At 35.8% G+C, this 22,433-nt stretch overlaps 2 protein-coding genes and 1 long non-coding RNA gene across 4 annotated transcripts in view; 2 read left to right on the top strand and 1 right to left on the bottom strand.

Annotated features, from left to right (window-relative positions):
- The window catches only part of LOC129427803 (DEP domain-containing mTOR-interacting protein), a 5,296-nt gene extending 2,197 nt beyond the window's left edge, over window positions 1-3,099 (bottom strand). Inside the window, exons 1-5 of the mRNA XM_055184561.2 lie at window positions 2,942-3,099; window positions 2,641-2,819; window positions 2,386-2,509; window positions 1,053-1,231; window positions 600-809 (exon numbers count right to left, since the gene is read on the bottom strand). Of these exons, the coding sequence (XP_055040536.2) occupies window positions 600-809; window positions 1,053-1,231; window positions 2,386-2,509; window positions 2,641-2,819; window positions 2,942-3,099 (850 nt within the window). The remainder of the gene's footprint in view (window positions 1-599; window positions 810-1,052; window positions 1,232-2,385; window positions 2,510-2,640; window positions 2,820-2,941) is intronic.
- The window catches only part of LOC129427804 (uncharacterized), a 24,978-nt gene extending 2,545 nt beyond the window's left edge, over window positions 1-22,433 (top strand). Inside the window, exons 2-3 of one of the 2 annotated variants that reach the window (XR_008638739.2) lie at window positions 727-897; window positions 22,020-22,433. This is a non-coding gene — a long non-coding RNA (uncharacterized lncRNA). Of the gene's footprint in view, window positions 1-726; window positions 898-2,625; window positions 2,753-22,019 lie in introns of those variants that run through there. The other variant, XR_008638740.2, reaches the window with a different exon arrangement.
- mafbb (v-maf avian musculoaponeurotic fibrosarcoma oncogene homolog Bb) lies at window positions 5,219-6,840 on the top strand. The gene has a single exon (XM_055184560.2). It carries the CDS (start codon window positions 5,426-5,428, stop codon window positions 6,422-6,424), a length of 999 nt encoding a protein of 332 aa, XP_055040535.1. The 5' UTR covers window positions 5,219-5,425; the 3' UTR covers window positions 6,425-6,840.

Genomic DNA, 22,433 nt, shown 5'->3' with positions numbered 1-22,433 from the left:
GTCAGAAATGGTAGAGTTTTGTGTAACACAAAAATTAGGGCAGAATGTAAGGGGCTTACAGCTTCAGTCTATTAATTTTTATTGGCTGAAAAAGAGCAATGTCCAAAATCAAATTGTTGAGGGACAGGAAATGAAGACAACATTTTTATTTTCAATTATATTTTCATTGTATTTTATGTATTGCTCTTTAAGGTTATTGAAGGAGTTTGAGAAATGGGTTGCTAACACAAGTTGCAAGGTATATGAGCAAGGAAATTGAGTTACTGAGCTCATGATTTTGTAATATCACAGCTGTGCCATTGAGCGAAGCACTTAAGCTTGTATTGCTCCAGTGGGGGTGTCCCTGCAATTAGTGTGCTCAAGATCCTTCGGGATAAAATGGGCAGAACTGTTTACATCATCACAATATCTTCTCAAAGTCTTTATAATTAAGCACAGCACAAAAAGTTACTACATATCTATTTTTGTTTAAAAAATTACTGTAATATACGATCTATATGGAACCAAAATTAATTTACCATAGTAGTATTTTTTGTGGTACTCAAAAAATTACCATAACATAAACATAACAGTAGGATTCCTTTAGTAAATTTTACTACCAGATAAAAAGTTACTGTTGCCCTCATATGGTGAGAGTTTGTGTAATGCGAAGGGGCTGTCAGCCTGGTCATCTTGATTTTGCTGTGCTGTACATTCAACTTCTTCACTCTCTGTCTCGTGTAACAGTTCGGAGAGACGGCGTCGCCGGCGAAAGTTAATGCAGAATTGATAGAGCAGCCCACTGTCAAAGAAGTGATGCTTCTGGGAGACTGCGTGGAGTGAAATGGAGTTAGGCAAAGCATAGAGAGACACTGGCACAGATAACATTACAAGAAAAAGCGGTCGTCTTGTATGCAGGTATGTTTTACTGTTAATGATTGTGCATATAGTAGAACATTCAATATACTGAATTGAATCTGCACATTAGATGCCACGATATCAAAACTGTATTCAGAGCTGGATAATGACTAAATAAAACGCATAACTAGATGTATGATAAATATTGTTCTCACCATGCTGAATGATACCATTCTCTAGTAAGGCCTTGCAGAGATCTAGTCCCTGTCGTCGACTCTCTATTTCACCGTTCTGTAGCAGCCAATCGATTAACATGTAACCAGGGAAAGAACGCTCATAAGCCACACCCTTTTCTTGTCTCTCTTGCAAAATGGAGACTTTGCATGCAATAAGACTGTAAAACACAAAATAATTTTATTTTTTAAAAATAAGATGCAGATCAAGCAAGATGTATTAAATGGATAGTTAACTTACCCTTCAAGTTGTTACAAACTTTGTTTTGCTAAATACAAAGAAAGATATTTTGAAGAATGTTTGTTACCAAGCAGATCTGGGGCACCATTAAAGGTGCAGTGTGTAGATTTTAGCGGCATCTAGTGGTAAGGTTGCAAATTACAACCAGCGGCTCAGTCCACAGCTTACTCCTCCTATTCGAAACATGTAGTAAAGCTACAGTAGCCGCCACAGGACAAACATCTGTGACAATGTAGTGACAAAACATGCTCTATACAACAGTTTGTCCATTTATCTTACCTGGTAGCCATCTTGAAGTAACTGGAATGTGCTTGGTCACTCAAAATCAAACTTTATTAAAATTCTGTATGTGTGCTTAAACTGTTCTCAAAAAGTGTTGCGGAGGATGAGAACATCAGGCATGGACACATCATTTTCCTAATTTTTCTTCTTTATTATTATACATGAATATTCAGTAAATATTTTTTCTGTCATCTAAAGTAGTCTAGCAACAGAATTTCAGCAGAAAATGAGATAACATTTACAATTATAAATTCTTATGTTGAAATCACACATTGTGCAAGGTAGAACACAGTATTGTGTTAATTCTGATGCTTTTTAATGTTACTATATTACACATTTTAAAGCTAAAATCATTAGTGCCGTGGTGTTTCAATGGTTTCGGGAGAATCACCCATTTAGGGCTACTGTAAAACATGGCGGCACAATATGGCGACTTCCATGTAAGGGGACCTGCGGTGTATACAGATAAAAACGGCTCATTCCAAGGTAATAAAAACATAACGGTTCATTATGTAAGGTCTTTTTATATCACTGATAATATAGTGATGTATATTATATTGCATTTCTGTCAAGATATCCTCCTAAAATGTACACACTGCACCTTTAACTTCTTTAGTAGGAGAAAATAATACTTGAAGTGAATGGTGTCCCAGTTTTTCATATCTTCCTTTGTATTTAGCAGAACAAACAAAGTGATTTATGCAGGTAAGGGGGAGTAAATAGATTACAGAATTTTTTATTCTCAGTAACCTATACCTTTAAGATAGACATTTATGCAATCAATGTTCTTACTGTTCATATAGTGTTTGTCCACGCATGAATATTTTGACCTCTAAATTAAAAGGAAATGTTCCATCATCTTCTCTGAATCTGTACAAGTATTTGGCATCTTTGAACAAGGGCCACTTATCACACACTACAAAGGAAAGCAAAAACGTGTCGATTATACAGTAGTAAGTTAGACAACTTCAAATAATGGGTTTCTTAATCTTAAATGGGGTTTTGACCATCACTTTCTTATTTCATTTACAGTAAATGATGTTCTACCCTGATGTATGATGTCATAGTCCATAAGGTTCTGCATGAGTTGGACAGCGTTCTCTCGATCAGGCACTTCCTTATGAGCAATCAGCCAATCAATTAGCTCTTGAGCCACAAAACAATTCGGGTATGTGCGCAAGTGGTGTCTACGGTCTTTAATCAACTTGCTGTCATGCAGTCGCAACCTTTAAAAAACAAAGATGCTTGTATCAGTACGGGTGAATATGAGGTCTTGCAGTTGAAAAGTAATTAAACATAAATACAATGTAACTGTTTCGTTCTCCTGAGGTTTGGTAATATAACATACCTTAGCTGTTCTCCTGCAATCATAACTTCAGCTTTTTGATGTTTTGTCATTACTGTAGTTTGAATGCTTCCTGGTAGCTCCATGAATGTTCTTTCATGTCTCTGCGTTTGTGTAACCGTTTCCTTTACTGGTGTTCTTGTGTTTACCAAATATCCCATGAACCGAGACACCCATTCGACAATACTGTGAAGTGTTGTGTACACAAATATACTCACTCTCTAATTCCCATGAGAACTTTAAATATAATCAGAGACTTTAAGGCTCTCCAAATGAAACAATAATAACAGTTTAATTAGTCTTTTATTGTTTGAGGTTAAATAGTTAAATCTTGAATAAATCTATACAACACAAATACACCGCAAACGCTCTCACTAACATATCAGAAGTTTCACATAGTGGCCACATGGTGTCAGTGAAAGAGTAAAGTTTGCCAATATACTGTAGCATGAGTTTTCATCAGGATCTTAGTATGACAGGCTTGGTTTTCATATGAAATAAGTGCTTCTTATTGAGTATTATGCAGTATATACTGCACTCTAAACAAAATTAGTGCTAAATAGCACTAAAAGCTCGTAATCATAGGGGAACCATTTTTAAGTGCTATATAGCACCTGTAAAGCACCTATGAAGAACCATCCGGGGGTGATATAGCACCCACTATAGCACCAGATATGGTTCTATATAGCACAATATAGTTCTACTACATGGTGCTATATAGCACTTAAAATGGTTCCCCTATGATTATGAGCCAGTGAACCACTGTTAGTGCTATTTAGCACCGTTTATTTTTAGAGCGTGTATACTGCTTACTTTGTTTTTTATAGGTGATAATTTCAAGGTGTGTAGTATGCAATAATACATCATAACATTATCATTTACATAATAAAATCCATAACATTTTATGTACAGTTTCAAGTCAAGGAGGTATAGCAAATATATATTACGGTTCTGAATTGTGGGATACAGTATTTCAGGCAATGTGCACCGGTTGTATCCTCAAGTACTTGTGCACTGTTGAACAAAATAGTTAAAATTTGTACCCGAGCTGTCACTGGGGTGGTATCTGTTAAAAAGGTACTAATATGTACCATTAGGTACAAATATGTATACATTTGGTACCAATATGTAACTTTGACGCATGCACCTCTGAGGTACTACTATAAACTCTTTAGGTGCAAAGTTTTAAATGGCTACCACTATGGGGCGATTAGCGGTTTTACGATTAACCACGATAAAATGTCCTGACGGTTAGTATTATTGGTTCAAATTTAATTATCATTACAACCGTGTTTGATTACCATGATTTTGAAAACGCGCGCACATGTGGCATAGTTTTTGCACAAGGCAGCATTTAAGGGATAATGTATTGTATTCATTCACGGTAAACATATTGGACAGACTTATTTATTTTTTACCACAGAAATAATTTTCAGGGACATGAAATATTAAATTGTGATTTTCAAACATAAAACTTGTTCAAATGTTTTCAGTGTGTGTATCAGTTCTTTTTGAACATTTCCATCTCATTTTAACAATATTGATAATATCGATAACCGTGATAACTTTGGTCACTATAATCATGATCTAAAATTTTCATCCCATCCCTAGCTACCACCCCATGACAGCAGGGGTACATATTTTGACCATTCTGATAGTGTGCATACTGAAAATATGCACAATGTACTGCGTACTGCATTTGGAGAAATAGTACGCAGTACATCATTCTGAGTATTTAAACTACAAACACCTTCCTAACCTCAGCTTGCTTATTATACTTATGTAAAAAAACATTTTATTGACAAAACGGCAAACGTTTATAAATTCATAAGTTTAATAAATGTTAATTAGAGGTTTACACATTAATTATTTAAATATCAGTATTTCTTTATTTATGTCGATAACCCTAAACATAAAAAAATAACCATTGTACTACAATATTATATTATTAAAGTTTAACTACTTCCAAACCATAGTTGTACTCTACAGTAACAGTACAGTATTTTTAAATAAATGATGGTATATCTGTATATCTAATATTCTGTATTAAAGTAATGAAAATACATTAAGTGAAATTTAAGGATATTAAGTTCTGCTAATATAATAATTATAATAATAGTTGTTGTTACTATTAACAGTTATAGAGATAATAGTTTCAGTTGTTTTTCTGGGTGAAATGTGACCGAGACATGATTCACTCAGTGAGGTTGAAGTAGAAAGAGGGCGTTCCCTTTCTGCGCGGCTGCTTTTAAAGCAGCGTGATTTACTATCATTTCAACATACAAGCACTAGTCATCGAGAGATCATCTGAAAACTTGAAAACTTTGACTTTTCTTTAAAACACCCGACAGGGACGCTGTCTGATAGAGTACATCATTGAAAGTTCTTCATCAACTCGTTCTCACAGTTGTAGAGTCGTGTTTTCAGATGACACCTAAACCACAGCAATAACTGTTTGCTTACTACATCGAAACGAGTGCAGAAATCATGACGGCGGAGCAGCATGGTCTTTTGGACTTGGCGAAACATCAGCTAAATTTGGACTACGGTGACTTCGACATGTCAAGATTTGATGTGAAAAAGGAGACGGCAGTCTTGGGACCGGACCGCGCATTTATCCAACAGTGCAGTGTGCATGTACCCGGTTCCGTGTCCACCACACCACTGAGCACCCCGTGCAGCTCCGTGCCTTCATCACCCAGCTTCAGCCCAAATGGACAGAGAAGCGGTGCTGATGATCTCTACTGGACCCTGAGCACGGGAGCTTATCCACAACACCAGGATCCGCACTGTCTTGAACTAACGCCCGAGGACGTCCGCGAAGCCCTAAGTGCAAATTTCATGCACGGACACCCGGCGCCTCAGATGCATCAACAGCAGCACCAAGCAGATATGGACGGATACAAGAGTATGGGTCATTTCCACGGCCACGCGCCAAGCATGCATCAGTATCATCCCCAGCAGTATACCGAACTCCAGAATCCTGACGCGCGCCCGCTCGCGCACGACTTCGAAAAAGTCGATCAGTTCATGCAACATCTCGACTGCTCGTCCCAAGGTGCGACGCACCTGCTGAAATCGCATAATGTGCAGCAGCAGAACCACAGACGAAACGAGCGTGGAGTCAGCGTGGAGAGTCGCTTCTCGGACCAGCAGCTTGTGTCAATGTCCGTGCGCGAGCTCAACCGACATCTCCGCGGCATGACCAAGGACGATATTATCCGCCTGAAGCAGAAACGCCGCACGCTGAAAAACCGCGGATACGCACAGTCCTGCAGACACAAACGGGTTCAGCAGAAACACATACTGGAGCACGAGAAAACCAGCCTGGTTACGCAAGTGGAGCAGCTAAAGCACGAACTCAATCGGCTGGTGCGCGAGAGAGACGCGTATAAAATGAAATGCGAGAGGCTTGTTGTGGGAATGAACTGTCAGAATAACGGATCCACCAGTGAAAATCCATCATCTCCTGAATATCTGCGATAATTCAACTTTTTAGCATTTTTGGATGGACATGATATGTACTTAAGACTTTGGAGAGAAAGAGTTTTGATTTTGTCTTTTTAGTAGGCTATTTTATATTTTCCTTGTAGAGAATTTATCTCTGAGATGTCAAGCTGGTTTTGATATTGTATCTTTTATCTTCTGTTTTCACAACACCATCAGTCATCCTAGCTATGCAAATGACATTTGACCCTTTCAGCAATAGATGCATTGTGTTGGTATGATTTGTCTGAATGCCCTATCAGGATAGATCATGTGGCTTTGTTTGTCTTTTATTTGTTTTATTATTCAACTATCGGTAATTTTGTTCCCTAAAGAGTTCTTTAAAGAGTTAACAGTTGTGATTCACGTTTTGTTACTAGAATAAATTTTTGCAAATAAAGCTGTTTTCTCCCTTATCTTTTTCCTCACATATAGTACATTCTTAAAAATGTAGGTGCTATAAATGGTTCTTTATGCATATCAATACAATATTCAGTCAAAAAATAAGTTCTTAAAATAACTATTTTTACTTTTTACAAAAAAACCTACTTTGCGGATGTTGAAGTTTCATCATTCAACCAAAATATTTCTTCTATGGCAACGTTTAGTACACTTATTTTGTATTAGTAACCCATCAACATAGACCTACTGTCCATGAGTTGTCAACACAGATTGACCTGAACACATGAACTCGAACACACATTTTCACACAGGGGACAAAAGATAATGAGAGGACATTGAAGACCCAGAACACAGGTATGTCTGCCTGCCGCGACCTTTGACCTTGCTTAACGTCTGTTTCCTGAGACAACTGTGTTCCTAATGACTCAAGAGACACAGAGAGAAGCTGCACAGCACTGATTGTACCAAGGTGGAAATATGTTTAGACTTCTGCCCTCTTCTTTAAAGGAAAGTAGATGCCATTTTCTGGCCTGTTGTTTAATTTCACTTAAACTAGTGGGTGTAAAAATTCGAATGACACTAAAAGATTTCCTGGAATTAAAACTTTTCATTAAAGTCCAGCCCATTATGAGAAACGTCATATCTATAAGAGCAATATGTTAGATTTAACTGATCTAGATGCTGAATAAACAGCTTTAGAATATTTGTATACTATAAATGAGTAAAAGATTTAGATACGCAAACATCATGCAGGCAAACTGCACACTTTGTTAAATAGGAAGTGCGTAAAGGTTTTATTCCCATAAAGAAGATCACCAATAGTGCTTGTTATTTTTGGTTTACACAACTCTTATTTTCTCGGGATCCAAACAACATGTGTGGCAAAATGGTCTTTAACCCTTGACCTTGTTGTCAACTGCCCCTTAACAGTTAGTGCAAGATTGACCTCTTTGTATATGACGTACCACCTGTGCAATACAGGGTCACAGGTGCAAAAGCAGTTTTTCACTAAGCAACAGCTTTACAAGCAGTTTCTTGTTGAGGCTGTCAGAATAAAATATTGTAATTTATACAGTAAGCAAGGCGAGCACTGCTTTATAAAAGTTATAATGCACTATAGACGATGATCAATTAAATCTCAGTATCGGAGATTGTTCTGTTAGTTTTTAGGATAAATTCTTGATTTTCTTGTAATCGCTATTAATCTATAATCAGCATTAATCAATAATTTAATTTCTTTCTCAGTTGCTTCTCTTTGTGTTGTTAAACTACGTGCTCCTGTATAGCTCAGTGGTAGAGCATTGCGTTAGTTTGAACTCGGTGAAAAAACATGCTGATAAAAAATTTATGCTTTGTAATGCACGATAAGTCACTTTGGATAAACAAAAAAGCTATCTTTATTGATTTCAATTATATATGTTGACATGCCGTTCATTGTACCATATCTACCATGTTTTATGAACACATTTTTATATAAAAAACACCTCAAATACCTGCATTTCTAACCTTGTGCATACAAATATAAAAATGGATAAGTAATGTACAATTTTGAAAAAAAAAACATGTAACGTGTTTTAAAAACATGAGTGAAACATTTGGCATTGCAAAAAACAGTTCTCGTGTCATATCCATTGTGAGCCATATGTACAGTTATCAAATTACCTCAAGTGCTTTGCTAGATAAATTTTGCATATTCAATAAAATTCATAAAAAAATTGTATAGCACCTTTCATAATCATGTTGTTTTAAAATAAATACACTGTAAAAATCCTATAATCAACATTGTTAAAATTACATTTATGTTAATTTAACTTAATAAAGTAAGTTGCTTGTTTTTATAAGTTTAGTCAAAATTTAAAATAGTAGGTCGAATTGACTTGCATAACCAAGTTGTGTTAACTTGATTCTGCATTTTTTTTACAGTGATTTCAGAAAATAAAGTTGATTTAAATTATGTTTTTATACAGTTAGCAAATTAATGTGTTTTATAATGATATGTGATAATAAATGCTAATGATAATCCAGAGATGATGTCAGATAGATGTAATTTCCATCACCATGAAAACAAACGTGTCAAAAACAATGGACTAAATGGTTGTAGTCTTTGAAAACGGCAGTTCTTTATTTTCTGACAAATCAGGCATATCACCTTCTTAAAAAAGTCACATTCATAGTCCTCTTTTCTTTATCTATATCATTTTGCACTATATTGATGTCTATTGGATTTTGTTTGTATTGCATCAAATTAGAAAATTTGGCCTGACTAAAATGCAATGATGTTTATACATTTAAAATTGCCTCAAAGGTCGGATGAAACTGAGATATATAATCTGCTTTTGCTTGTGGAGAGGGGAGGGGGCATTTAGTCAGCACTTTACACAAGGTGTCTGCTTCATGCATCACTGAAATATTATTGACTGATCAAATTCAGAATAATAAACAGTGTTGTTGTGACTAAATATTTTTATTGGAGTGGATAAATGGATGTGCCAGATTCAAAACGTATTAAATGTCATTAAATACACACATTTATTGCTTTATTATAAATAACGTGACTTTGATCGAAAGTCACTTAATAACATTACAGAGTTATTACAATGTTTTCGAATACCACTATATTTCGGATACCATATATGATTTAGGTATTTGTAATATATATTTAAAAACAAAGATTACTTGTAGTTCTGTGTAGTTGCACTACAGTGACCCGAGCAACTTTTTAGTGAGACTGCTAAATATTCTCCAGGAAAACATGCTTGTTCTCTCAACCAGAACTTGACTGGTCAGAACTGGTCTGTTCCTGCTTTCAGGCTGTTTTCTAGTGTGGATAATACCGATGTTCTCTCTCTCTCGCACCCTTCACGTGACCAGCAGCAGCCGTGTGGCAGTGAGGATGGATGGGGATATATGGAGCTTCCTCTTTCACTTCCTAAATAGGGGTCTGGTCATGTGACTGCTCAAGAGTGAGGGGACATGAAGTGAAGGAATGCAATGTGGCGGTGGGGTTCGTGGTTTCCGTTCAGGATGTCCACTTGTTACTGCGTTCGGAGCTATGACAGTTAGCAGAGGAATTGTGATTCATTGTGATTTATTGTTTCACAAGCACTACAAATCATTGAACTAATGGGCTCCTTTTCAGTTGTAGAGACTGTGATTTTACTATCACAACACACAGTGCTTCGTATAGGATTTACAGATGTCAAGGCTGATTTAATTTAAATTGGGTTAAATTCGGCATTAAACTTTTAAAAATGCTGTGTTGTGTCAATGCATATAAAATATTGTTCATATTTTACAACCAAGAATAGTTCAATATAAATCCTGTTTGGTCTGTCTATATTTTACCCAACCATTACCCAACTCAGCATTTTTTGTGTATATTAATAAGTTGTGATTTAATAAATAGAATTTTAAGATTATGTGGATGATTGCAAAAAATTTTATACATTACGATGGAATGTATTTTAGATAAGCAGCTGCTGGTCATTTTTTGTGCGTCAGAGCTGATGACAACATTTCATGAGCACACAAAATCCACATGACCCGCTAAGAAGAATTCTAGCTTCCTCCTACACTTTGACTTCCCTCTCTCCCAGACCTCTGGCACTGATTCACTTGTCCTTTAACCATCCTAAAACACTGGATTAAACTGGCCTGTCAAACTCAGCAGATCGTCCCTTAGTCAAAGACTGACGTGAAGACTTTTATTATATAACCACAAACAAAGAAATTCTAAACATTTTATGACTGTTAATGTAAAAAAATAAGTTACAGTCTTGAATTTAGGATATGAAAAGTTACGCACTAGGTTAAGGTGCTAATAAAGGTGCAGCAATGCTATAGAAGAACCATTTTTTCCCCTAATGCTCTTGGTTCTTTGTGGAACCAGCCTATCATGGTTCTTCTCTGGCACCTTTATATTTAAGAGTGTATGGCGAGGTTTTTGCCGAAATTATTGTTTATTAACCTCAATCGAGTCTGTAGTTGTGCTTCATACGGACACTGTAGCACGCGTAACCCTCGGTCAGTCTTAGCCAATCATCTTGAGAGAGAGTCATGTGTGTCACTATTCAGTGGAACAGATGCTGACGAATGCTTTCATAGAAGACAGACTTTCACCATGCTTTAAATCTGTCTTAATATAGTATAGGTGGGGTCAAATTTAGTAGAGGAACATGGAGTTATTCATGGTGTAATGGAGTAAATGACAGTGCCTGAACGACTGTATAGCAAAGCAAAATGTGTGGATGTGCGCACATAGCAGCAGATATTATAGCTCTCGTCGATTGTATTGTTTAAAAAAAAGTTTGTGTGTTCTGCCATCAAAACATTAAATCGGATAGGAATGGGGTGGTATTGCTACACTGTCAGATTGAATTGGTCCCAAAAAATGGTACCAAGTTGTCACTGCATGGGGAAGTACCCTTTTATAAAGGTCCTAGTATAAACAGTGTTTCCCAACCAGGGGGCCCTCAGCAGAATTCGAAGGGGTTCTCAAGATCACTGGACAAATTGGACAAAGCAAGCATTTAAATACGCTTAAACAAGTTTCTTATTTTTGGCCATTTTAGTAGCGAAAATACATCTGTCTAGTCATTCCAATTTCTATTTAATTTTATTTGGAAAGAAGTGAGTTAAAGGGGGGCATTCAAATATTGTTGTGGGCCTTGAAGAGATAAAGGTTGAGAACCACTGAACTACATTATTTAGGTACAGATTTAGGACCAAGGTTTGAAGATATAATATGTATATTTGAGGTACTCTTTGGAACCAGTATGAGGTACTAATATTTATTTATTTCATTTATTTGTCAGGGACAATGTACAAAACACATTAATCTTGCGAAAATATGTTTTGTACCAGAGTTAGCAAGTCCATCTGCAGTCCCCTGGCAGGTGCACACAATATTAAAACATTACATTACAATCAATATTAGTTAAACAATGATCATTTAAAAAACTGTGACAGCCTAAAATATATACAATATAGTCAAAAACATTTACTTTAATATTACATTTAAATATGAATTTTTACGTTCAAATGTGTACTTTTTAAATAGACAGCTATTTGACCACTTTTGACAGTGTACCAAATAATACATTTGTTAACTTTATAAATTTTGAGCAAAAAAATGTTCAAAGTTTTTGTTTGGCAGAACAAAGATCACTGCAAGCGTAATCTCCTCCATCCCTGTGTTTTGGCTTTTTTGTCTGTGTCCAATCTTAAACCTGCTTGTAACAGGACCATGATGGCTGAAGGACATGGGGGACAGTAAATGCAAGCTTTCCCACAGTTGGCGAATAGGGATCTCGCTCCTAAAGGTGTTATCAGGCCTTACCATCTAATGTTGAGCTTGCCTGTCAGCACTTTCTTCACCGAGAGCATTTGACACTCTCACTTTGGCTTTTGAGCATCAACAGAATGAGGAAGTTCAAAATAATGTGTTAATTTGAGGTAACATTTTACAGCAACGCTGCGAACCACAAACATTTATCGGCATTATCGTTTCCCATAAAAAAAACTGCATTATGTAAATGTGTTTCGTTACTACAATATGACCACAAAAACAATTATTTAATGAAGATTAAGTATTAAAAGACAAAGATGACGGATGATGTTATTCTGGTTTGCTTAAACCTAGCTACACAATAATTGTCCATCATTATTTTTTATCAGCTTCAAGCAGTTAAAACTTTTAAAGCAGTTTTCAACTTTTTCTAGTTATAGGACGGTAACATTAAAACTTTATTGTGCCTTAAAAAAAGTTTACAAAAAGTTTCTTTACAGCAATGCCATAAGAACCATTTCAGTCAAAGGTTCTTAAAAGAATAATTTATTTCTTACCTTTTTATATCATTTTCCTACCACAAAGTAGCTTTTGTGAAACAGAAAGGTTCTTTATGCACTTTAAAAAAGTAATATCAACAGATGTTTTTTGTTATACTTTAACTTAACAAATTAAGTTAATAATTTTAACTTATTTAAAAGTTATGTCAACTAATCAAAAACTTAAATTAGTAAGTTCAATTGACTTGCATTACCAATTAAATTAAACTTGCATGCAGCATTGTAGCATGTTTTTACAATGTGGAACCATACAGCCAAAAATGGTTCTTTCATGGCATTGCATAATTATATATGTTTAATTAAATGCCTTGTATTGTTTTACCCTTGTCTCAGACCCTTTTATTCTTAAAATATAAAATTCCTTACCAAAAAAGTAAAACTTAAAATATTTTAAACAGATTTTAAACTAAGCATAAACAATTTTAATACTCATTGGTTAATGCATACTTAAAAGGAAAAAGAAAAATGCACATATCACTTCATATTGTTTTTGTGATTTATTTCTGTGTGTACTTAATAGCCAACCCAGTATCACAAAATTACGTACTTATAGTCACGTACATTTGTGAGTCTTATGAGTGACATTGACATGGTTTTCCGCCTTTTTGCGTGAACATGTCACGCATTTCTGTTTACGTCTCACTGTCACGTATTTGTTACTCAACTGTTTTGTCCTATTTTCTTACCATTGTCGCTTCAGTTTAGGGTTAGATTTACATAAAATGACATCCCAAACCCATCTCTAACCCTAATGCCAGGCGACAATGGTTTAAAAATCATAATATATAAAAAAGTAAATCATGAAATAAAGGTATAAACCAATACTTAAAGTGACATTCTAACGCAAACATCAAATCTAACCCTAAACCCAAACGACAATGGTTTAAAAAAAGGACAAAACAGTTGAGTATCAAATATGTGACAGAGACACGTAAACACAAATGCGTCACATGTTCACGCAAAAAGGCAGAAAACTGTATAAACGCATAAGACTTACAAATTTACTTGACTATAGGTATGTAATTTCATGATACAGGGTTGTAATAGTGGATAAATGTGGATAAATGATGTGTTCGCTATAAAATTTGTTTTACAAGACAAGGTCTGCTGTTTTATTCCACACTCCCAAAAAATGCTGGGCTATTTTTAAGCAAGCATTTGGTCAAAAAAGGCATGAACTCAGCCCGTTGGATTTCAATTTAACCCATTGTTGGGTCAAATTGAAACACTTTCTGGGTTAATTTAACTCAACGTCTGGGCTCGTCCCTTTTAGGTTTGTTAAAAATAAAAAAATAAAAAAATTTAAATTGTTCTGCATGAAAAGCACATTTGTACATTGTTTGTAAACAAAATAAATAAAATATGAGAGTATAAAATGTAATTTTAATGAATTGTATTACTATTTTTTGTTTGTTTATTCATTTACACTTCACAGGGTTAAAGTGGCCATAGTCGAAAAAGTTCACAGTTTTCACACAGTTGGAGTAACTGTCAAATGTTTTTTTCTCCACTCACACACACAGGGGTTGTAAGTCTCTTTCCACTCAACCTTGTCTTTGATGTCTGACCTTCATACCTGGTGGAAAGGTGAAGATGCACACCTTCCCACAGAAGGCGAGAAAGTGACATCTCAACCTCCCTCATAGTGATAAGCCAACTTATCTGTTTATCCATCATTTGTCTTTCCATACCGAGACGCTGCTCATACAGTGCATACGAAAGCCTAGTCCTTCTTTTAAAAATCTACACTAAATTGTATCGTACTTCTTGCACTCATCGCACTCCATTTTACGGTCAGCCAGTGAAAACCTCTGTCGCATGTGCAAATGTGACAGGATACAAGTGTCTGCTCGTAAGTGTCGCCACCTCTTCATCTTGGCGGTTTTACTAGCAAATTCATGCAAATGTGCCTCTTTTTGCATGTGCAATGTAAACAAGCATTGCTTTCTTTTATAAGGACCTAAAGAAATATAAGTCTGGGAAAAACTCCATTCTGTTACCTCCATAACAAACGGATACAGAGAAGAGTGGCGTGCCACTCCCTGCTGTCAAGCCACCATAAAGAAGAAGTGTATAAATACAGCTGATAAACAAAGCACTGAGTCTGCAGAAAGATCTCTTGTGGTGTGAGAAAACTGTATGTTTGACAGTCACATGATTAGAACTGTCTGTAATGTCCATTGTTGTATACATAATAACCATGTACTGATGATGCCAAAAAAAATCTAATTAGCGAAACAATAGCCCACATGTGAAAAAAATATATACTAACTATTTATCAAATGTTTATGATAGTGGAAAACTAAGAATACGGTTATCTTGATGTATAATTGAGTTTTTGTATGTATTTTAAGTAATGTTTAAAATTTTGTCCAACAATACACTTTTAGTTGCACTGTTATCTACATCTAACTTATAAAATTTGAGGCAAGTTGGCTGCATATGATGTTTTAAGTTGAGTCAACTTGTAGCCTTTTTTAAGTATAAAAAACACTGTAATATTACTTAATACAAACGCAACAAAATTAAGTTGAGTTAACTAATAGTTCAGTTTAATTTACTTTTCTTGGTACAGGTAACTTTTTATGGTTTGTTGTTGTTTCCATAAACATTGATTTAGACTTTATCTTTCTATGAGATGAGGGCACAAATTGTTTATTCAATCAAAGCGCGCACCCAGTTTAGTTTTGGGCAGCTGTAAAGCACGACATACTTCAGTATGCAGTCAATGCACAAGCACCATTCTTCTGAACAATGGTAACTACAAAACTCAAAGATAAAACAAAAACTCTTATAAATCTCGAAGATAAATGAACATTATACACTAAAAGTCTTTCTTTTTAGTTAAAAACACATAAAATAGCATTTAAATTTAAATTTCACTGTCCAAATGCAGTCCCATGGAAAGCATGCTGGGAACTACGAGTCTACTGTTAGCTATGTTTTCTAAAATAATTTATGTAGTTTCAACACAAAATTATTAAGTTAATTTCCTTCATACAAATTTAAGTGGATTATACATGATAAAATGAGGCTGAATTTACTCAATAAAGTGTTAATTTAGAATTACACAAATTATTCATTTTTTATGTTATTTTAACTCAAATTTTGATTAAAAATACAATAATTAAATTTTTTAAATACAGTTTACTTGTTTCATCTTTGTTAAATCTACTAAGGCACAGAAACACTATACTAAATGATGTATGCATGACATTTTTATTAAATCATTTTGTTTTATTATTTTATTTATACACTAAAAAGTTAAACTTAAAAAAAACCTCAACTAGTAACACTTAAAAATGTTTTTCATTTTAAAATTTCACTTCAGGTAAAAAAATATAGTGTTTTTAAGTGTTTTTTAAGTTGATCCAGCTTTTTACTTTATATAGTGAAAAGTAAAAATAAGATATGTTATTGTATTACATTTTTTTATTGAAAAAAGGGAAATATATTACAAATATGAAGATGAATTTAGGGGCAAATGCATCTTCAACTGCACTGTCAGACAAAAAAAATGTCTAAATGTCTTCTTTAGGCATCTTCTGTGTTTTGTGACGTCATTTGGCACGAAACACATCTTGAGCATTTTTGAGCAGAATGACGTAAAAAGACTTTCACATAAATTTTTTTATTTAGGTTTAAGAGATCCTGCAGTTTCCTGCTATTGCTCAAGTGGAAGAGAAGTTTCCCCTAAAAACTTGACACTTCAGTTTACATTTTTATACAGTTTTAATACTATATACACATTTCCTGTATATTATGGATGTATTCTATTAAAGAGACTGAGAAACAATTATATATGATCACTATAACATTGCAAAAACAACATATCTAATTCTGGCATGGTGGTCTTACTGGCCTAAGACTTTTGCACAATACTGTATATATTATATACACTTAACAAATATAAAAAAAAAACATTTGTATCTGTTTGCATTTAAAAATATAAGTTTGATATTTCTGCTATACAGATTATATAACTGAAGATAACTACATTCCTTTCTCTCTATAATAACATCATACAGTTAAGATGTCCTCTGCAGTCAATCAATGAAATTAAAGTTGTGCTGATTTAGCAGGACAAGCTCAGTCCCCCAACCCAACACCAGTGATCCTGCGTCTAAACACATTACCACCAGTCAACGCTCCGTGATAAACGTCAGCGTGTGTAAAAGACGTCACCTCGATTGTTTTCATCCCCCGGCCGGCCAGTTTAGAGAGTAGGATATACCCTTGAGTTTAATTCAAGTTCATAGCAGCTCACGAGAGAGATACAGATTGCACCATCTGCATAATTCAGACAATGACAAAGACAAGTGCTTTTGACTAATTGTTTTATTATTGCATTAGGCGCTCAACCTTTCAAACATCTAATGTAACCCCATGGGCTGCTGAAGGGTGAGCAAATGTATGTAAATACAAAATTGCTCTCTTTACATTTACAAATCCCACTTTAAAACTGATGGCCTCAAAATGGACATAATATTTTTTAACTTGATCTATAAAGAGTCATTTAATTTAGCTTTATTTTTAGCCTTTTATGACAAATGATTGGTGTAACCTACACTCTCAAAAGAAATGTACAGAAAGTACATCTTTGTACTTAAGGAGTGCATATTAGTACCCAGATGTAGCCTACATATTAGGAGCTTTTAAGGGGAACGATCCCAGTAACAGCTTTTGTACCCTTACTTCTGAGAGTGCAGTGTAGTCCGTTTGATTTTGATTTCCATAAAGCAGTGTTTTAGTGTTGTCGTTGTGTTTCACTTTGACATATTTAAATAGTCACATCAAAATGATTTGAATGATAATCATCTGCTTACATTTAAATGTGACTCATCATGAACAGTTTCAGGACTGCTTCATGACCTTCCCCGTTTTCTTTCTCAGTACTTTCGTGGCACTTCCATTTTGTTTCATCGTTCGTTTCGTTTTCGCTATCTCTACCATTCATTATTCTTGCCCTCGTTTGGCCTGCAGCTCATTTCAGTCGATCATTTAAAAGCATCTAGCAGAAACATGAGCAGCTAATAGATTACATCACAAAATCAATATGAAATCAATTTAAATGAATCAATAAGTGGATGGGGAGCGACTGAAACAGACACGCGAAGGTGATCAATAGCCAAAAAAACACATGTTGTTTAACAGCTAGAAAAGCACAAGCAACTGCTTTCCACCCATTCATTGACCTATAGCTGAAATCCAGTGATGTTTTTTCTTAAAGAAACAGTTCACCTAAAATATCCCATACACTGTCAGAAAAATGTCAGAACTGGTCGCGGGGTAGTACCCTTTAAAAACAGGGTGTAGGTATAGATATGTATACATGTATACATATGTACACTCTTATGCCCACGTTGGTATCGTGTGCACGGGGCAAAAACTAATGCGGGGTTAGTTGTAACACGGAGTGTTTACATTGTTGCACAAGGTTGGGCGTTTTGTTTTTCCAGTATTTTTTCATGCTGCCAAAAGACAATCTCCCGCAAATTATTGAAAATGTATAATGTTATTCCAGAGAGTTATTGATGAAAAGTGTTTTGGTGGCATGTAAGTAGATTTTTTCATCATATGTTTTTTTCGGTTTTTAAAGGAACAGTATGTAAGAAATGTATATCAATTATTCATAAAATGGCCCTGATCTGTCACTAGACATTAAGAAATAATTTTCATTTCAAATACTTATATCACTGACAACAGTGGTCTGGCCAGGATATTGTCATTTAAAAAGTGGAGTTGCAGCCCTCAACTGATGTTTATGTTGTCATGTTGTGTATCGGCCACCAGTTGTGTGATTGCAGTACCAGCTTTAGCCACAAGTTTTGTGATTGCAATACCAGTTTTGGCCACAATCCTACATACTGTTCCTTTAAGTTAGGTGTGTAAGACATAAGTCCCTTTCACACATACAGTCTTTACTGGTAATTTACTGGTAAATTGCAGTTAACAGATCATGTGTGAACAGAACCTTTCCGGTAAATCAGTGCTCCCAATTTACCAGTAAGACAGGTTGTAAGATTACCAGTAATTTACCGGTAAGCGCGAACGAAAATTATAGGATTACCGGCATTTAGAACGGACGACGTCAGACCGTGCTGACAGCTTCGGGCCAATCATGGCGCTTTAATACAGATGACGCGTTTACCCCCGCACTGTTTACGGACGTTTTCCACACACATGCTGCTTGAAAGTTGAGCACACCTGAAGTTTACATCCACATTTCTTCACAAAAGTTGTTTAAAACAGCTTACCGCCGAATTGCCGACGTCCTTAGCACGCCCGCTGTGAAGCCTAATGTGCAAACAGTAGTGTTGTTAAAAACGCATTTTCGGTTTGACGTCGTCTCATTCAATGTTGTTTGGTCATGAGCAACTTCGCGACTGTTTACCACAGACGTGAAAACAGCAAAATATGGACCGTAGATATGAACGACGTGGATTGTTTACAACACTGAGCTCGCCGCGTGCTACAGGTACTTCCGCTTTCTCAACGAATTTACCGGTATTTTGATACTGATGTGTGAATGATGTCTTACTGGTAAAATAACGGAACGCCACTGCGTGTGTGAACAGCACATTTTTGTATTTACTGGTAAATTCATTCTGGTAAATTCATGGTAATTTACCAGAATTACTGTGTGAAAGAGGTTATAGATATGTATAAAGCCTAGATGTCTTACGGCGGAGTCTCTAATATCATCACCTGGCGGCCATCTTACCTCAGACAGCTCGCTCACTCGTAGCATTGAGTTTAATGGTGCAGGTACATTTAAATTACCTTAACTTGCAAAATTTTCTACCGATTTTCAACAGGTTTGGTTTTTTACAAACGTTATTAACGTGGCTATAATTCTGGATGCTTTAACATGTTTCATGAATTTTTTATTTATTTTTATTATAAGTATGCAGTGTCATAGGTACATCTTTGACGTTTATAACAAACCAAACCGTTTGAACATCGGTAAAAAAGTTATGGTCATTTAAAAGTACCTGCATCATTAAAACTCAATGCTACGAGTCAGCGAGCGCCCTGTGGTAAGATGGCTGCCAAAATGCGGACGTTCCACTCAATTGGCCAGCAGCGCGGGCGTGACATCTAGCCTTTATATCTATGGTGTACGATACCAAATCCAATGCTATGTCATATTAATCAGTGTCTTATTGACTAAAACATATCGTTTTGAGATATGTCTGCAGCTCTTAGCAACTTTTTTGGTGGGCATATATTTATATTTTCACCCACCGGGGTTAATTGTAACGCTGTGTTACAACGAACCCCTCAGCACTTACAATATGAAAACCGCTAATGTTAGCGTAATTCTTGCCGTTGTTTTAAATAGGCTACACACGAATAATTGCTGGCTGTCTTATTAAAAATCGTGTGTCAAATTTATTTTTGTTCATATTTTTAATATTGATTGAATAAGGTCACATCAAAGATTGAAAATAAAATGAAATAAATGGCTAAAAACAGACTTTGATGCTCATTATCTCATAATTTGATTTTGAAACTGTAGTACGGTTATTACAGACTGGGTCGCATATAAAAAAAATTGTGATGCTTTTTCTGACATATTTAGACATTCATAATTGAACTATTGTTAGAAAAGGGCTGGATGAATGAATACAGTGTGGATACCTATCTATTATAGACAGATATATAAACAATATCCACTTCAAGTATATAGACAAAATAGTATTGAAATATTTCCCTGCAAACTTAATTTTTAGCAAGTGTTACAACTTACCCCCCGCCTGTTACAATTAACCCCACCTATAGGGGGGTAAGTTGTAACGTTTTGCTTCTGTTATGTTTGGTGTAATTGTCCAAGAATGGTAAGTACTAGAAACAAACAAAATGTTAATTTGTAGCAAGATGTGTGTGATGCTTGTGTAAAAATATAATTAATCAAACTCATTTTTTGAATGATTGAGACAAAACCAAAAAGCGTTAGGTTGTGCCCTGCTCTCCCCTACCTCTAAAGTACCAATATGAACTGTTTAGGTGCAAATGTGAAAGGGTACCGCCCCAGTTACAACTAAGGAACATATTTGCCCATTTTTCTGACAGTGTTTGGTTTTTGTTTTTTCTGTGGAAGACCAAAGGTGAAGTTTAACAGAACTTGTGTGGGCCACGGATGAAAAGAAACTCATAGAGATTACAAATGATGAGTAAATTGAGATCGAATTTGAAATGGTTAGGTGAACTGTTTCTTCAAATTTATGTGCGCCCATTATCTCCTGATCATACATAGCTACTGGCTAAGGTTTAAGAAAGGTTTTAACAGCTCTCAGAATCAGCTGTAACCTCACACTTCTTTCATAAACTGATGAGGCTGATGGAAAGAGAGCTGGTAGAGCAGGCGTGTGCGTCCTCGACTGTGGCTGGTTAAACCGTAAGAGTGAGAGGTTTGTGGTGCATCCAAGCAAGGAGATGAGATGTGATAAAGACTCTATAAAGTAGCACAAAACACTGGAGGAGTGTGCGTGAGTAAAACAGCGAGGCCTTATCTGTTTTAAACATCCTTCTCCTCTCAGGCAACTCTTTAACCACGTGTAATGAGATAAAATGGTGAATTACCTTCACGTTTTTGAAATCGAAACTGACACTTGTGGGGTTATGAGCCGTAATAATTATGCGATGGTTTAAAAGTGTGGTAAAATGTGCATTTTGGGCGTTTCAAAATAAATGTATTTTGTATCTTAGCGATTGTTCCTGCAAAAGAGCATAAGTGCAAAACAGATGAGCTAGTCCCAGCAAAAAGCTGCACCTGCCACTTTCCTCATACCAAACACCCCTGGTCACAAACTCGCAGCCCACACAGCAGAAACCACAGAACACAAAGACTGCTTTAACCTGAGACACACAGTGCTTTCTATTAATAGCTCAGTTCGGCAATGGTGCTGACACACAGATCTAGAAGCAGCAGTGGTTACCTTCACTGGCAGCAGTTACTATAATGTGGCTTGTATTACTTGCGCTAAAAGTGTGAACCAAGGTCAAAACAGCCATCGAGAGAAATGCATATTTATCTCTGTTGTCTTCAACCAGCGGTACAGTCTGAATAGATACGAAACGAAGGCCGGGAACACGTACGCTAGGGAACAAACAGAAAAGTTTACATGAACCATCAACTTGAACATGTTGCATTCTGTCACATCCATGGGGAATGAAAACATTCGTGTGTCATCAGGATTTGAAGGCCGAAAATAGGAATGAGTGCACAGAAAATGAAATGTCTCCCGTACACTACAAAAGACGCGGCAGGGCAGTTTTGGCAAGCGTCATCACATTGTTTTCCCCTGACTTGTATTTTCATGTCATTGTTTTGTGTCCTCAGGCCAAACACCCTCCTCCAGATGGTGACTATTCCAGCCTCCCCTTGATGGGAAGTCAGATGTTTGCAGAGCCCGGCGAGAGGGCATAAGAGCTGACAATGCCAGTCACAGGTAACAAAGGTTCACACCTGCGAGTCTATTTTAATTGGGATTACATAGGATATACACCAATGTTCTGCCCAATTTGTTCAATATTCCCTTGAAATTGTCACTGGCAAATAACACTTGGGTGAAGTTTTTCCAACAAGCAAGTTGCTTGGATCTTTTTTTTTAGAAGACATTTTCATTTGTAATGTTGGTTTAAAGCCATCATACACTATTTTCATAGGGGACATCACAAACCTGCCTTATACCCTTTTTGTCAAAATCGAACTTTTGTACACTTCACTGTCAATTTTTTTTTATTTTAACTAGAA

This window comes from Misgurnus anguillicaudatus, chromosome 14 (assembly GCF_027580225.2).
Source record: "Misgurnus anguillicaudatus chromosome 14, ASM2758022v2, whole genome shotgun sequence".
Taxonomy (NCBI): Eukaryota; Metazoa; Chordata; class Actinopteri; order Cypriniformes; family Cobitidae; genus Misgurnus; species Misgurnus anguillicaudatus.
The sequence above is the reverse complement of the archived record's forward strand: the minus strand, read 5'-3'. Positions and strand labels throughout refer to the sequence as shown.

Bases quoted from the DNA above. Each gene is read 5' to 3' on its own strand.
- mafbb (XM_055184560.2), top strand. From the start codon at position 5,426: ATGACGGCGGAGCAGCATGGTCTTTTGGACTTGGCGAAACATCAGCTA.